A 1,972-nucleotide genomic window follows, 5' to 3' on the forward strand; every position below is an offset into this window, starting at 1 on the left:
CGCCAGGGGTTTTGGTGGCAGGGCTAATAGCCCCAGCAGTAATATCGCCAGGGTTAGTGCCCAACTTGTGATGAGGGTCAAATAACTGCAGACTTCTTGAAAGAATGCAAACTCACTTCTGTTAACAGTTTGATGCTGATGACTGGCCAATCAGGTCAAGATGCAGGGCGAGGCTGAAGCTACTGGCCCACACCTTCTTTCCAGCACATAGAGCTGGTCCCAGCAAGCGAGGCGCTGCTCTTTTGTCAAATTCTTTCCTTTCATCACCAACGTCTACGCATCCATTGGCTTCCCAGTATCCTCTTGTGTGCCTCAACAATGTTATTTCGAAGTAACTGCAGATATCAATGTGTACCCAAATGCATGGTTTATATTGTATACAGACCATGTTTGTTCATTTTAAGTCACTTGACTTCTCCTTTATGACATTTGACAAATCAAACTGTGACCAGCATTTATTGTCAATGCTTCCTGCATCCTCTCCTTTTAATAAATGAGCTCATTTCATCACTAGACATTTGCGTGGTGCTGGATGATTTGCATCGCATGATTGCATTGAAGGAGCAGACATAAGAAAACAGGGAACCGGATGCATGACCACAGCTCAGAAAGTGATGGTCTGGCACTTTGCATCAGCCAAATGAGTTCTCTCAGACTCTCGGTGAGATGGCATTTAACTTCTGCCTTATTTCAGAAAGTTCAGTAGCAGTGGAACTCAACACATGATCTCCTGTGGATAGAAATATTTTGGTGGGATCTGGAGTCCAATGTTGCGGAGGGGGAATGATGACACTGGCATATGCAATCCTTGTTGCACTTTACGTGATCTCCTTGGTGACTGGACTGATGGGAAACGTGTTCATCCTCACTGTGAATTTCATTGAAAGGCTCCGAAGCAACAGAGATTTAGGCTCTTCTGAACTCATCCTCTGCAGTCTTGCTTTCTCCAACATTGGACATGTATGTGTTTTCTTTGTACTACAAATGAGTCCAATGTTATTTCAAGCACTCAATTCACGGGACAGAGTTGTGGATGGATTAATTGTTACTCTGCTTTGGCTTCGCTGCTGTAGCGTCTGGTTTGCCACTTCTTTCTGCATATACTGCTGTGTGAAGATCGTGAGCTTCACGCACCCCTTCCTAGCCCGAATGGTGAACATTTTCATGAATAATGTGTCCTGGTTCCTCCTGGTCTCTGTGTTTGTTTCATTGGCCACGTGCATCCCCATCGCCTTCGATTCTTATCTGCAACCAGCAGTCCAAGGTCTGAATGATGTTTCAATAGACAAAAATGTTAATACCTCACTCAATGGTTCCACGACTGGTCCGAATTTGTTTAAGAGTGTTACGAAAGATTACACTGGGTATGTCATCAATTTATTGTTCGGGTTTGCAGTATTCATCTTCTCGACTTTGGCAATACTTATCACTCTCTTCAGGCACATGAAGCAGATGGGTCAGCATGCAGAGAACTTCAGGAACCCAAGTCTGGATGCTCACATGGGAGCAGTCAAAACAGTGGCCTCCCTCCTTGCCCTCTACTCTACATTCTGCATAATGAACTGCATCAGATCTTTCCATGATTTCCCACCTAGCAGCCCACTGTACTTAGCATTTCTTATCATGTTCTCCTACTTCCCAGCCCTGAACTCGTTGATCTTGATCCTGCGGATACCCAAACTGAAGAAAGCACTGGCCGGGATCGTTCCATGTGCAGCTCGTTGCAGAATGAGCACAACTTGAAGCTCCTACTTCCCAGCCCTGAACTCCTTGATATTGATCCTGAGGATCTCGAAACTGAAGAAGACACTAGTCCGGAATCTTCCATGTGTAGCTCATTGTAGAACGGGGACAACTTGAACCTCCTTTTCCCAGCCCTGAATCCATGATCTTAATCCTTACGATCTCCGAACTGAAGAAGACACCGGCTGGGATCCTTCCATGTGCTGCTCACTGCAGAATGGGGATCAGC

General features: G+C 45.5%; 1 protein-coding gene across 1 annotated transcript; it reads left to right on the forward strand.

Moving 5' to 3' along the window:
* The first annotated feature begins 786 nt into the window (after positions 1 to 786).
* On the forward strand, positions 787 to 1,743 carry LOC138579716 (taste receptor type 2 member 40-like). Its single transcript, XM_069649954.1, has one exon. The coding sequence runs from the start codon at positions 787 to 789 to the stop codon at positions 1,741 to 1,743; it is 957 nt and encodes a 318-aa protein (XP_069506055.1).
* Positions 1,744 to 1,972: the final 229 nt, after the last annotated feature.

Source organism: Ambystoma mexicanum, chromosome 3p (assembly GCF_040938575.1).
Source record: "Ambystoma mexicanum isolate Mex_15411 chromosome 3p, UKY_AmexF1_1, whole genome shotgun sequence".
Classification (NCBI taxonomy): Eukaryota; Metazoa; Chordata; class Amphibia; order Caudata; family Ambystomatidae; genus Ambystoma; species Ambystoma mexicanum.

Coding starts and splice junctions, on each gene's coding strand:
- LOC138579716 (XM_069649954.1), top strand. CDS start 787: ATGACACTGGCATATGCAATCCTTGTTGCACTTTACGTGATCTCCTTG.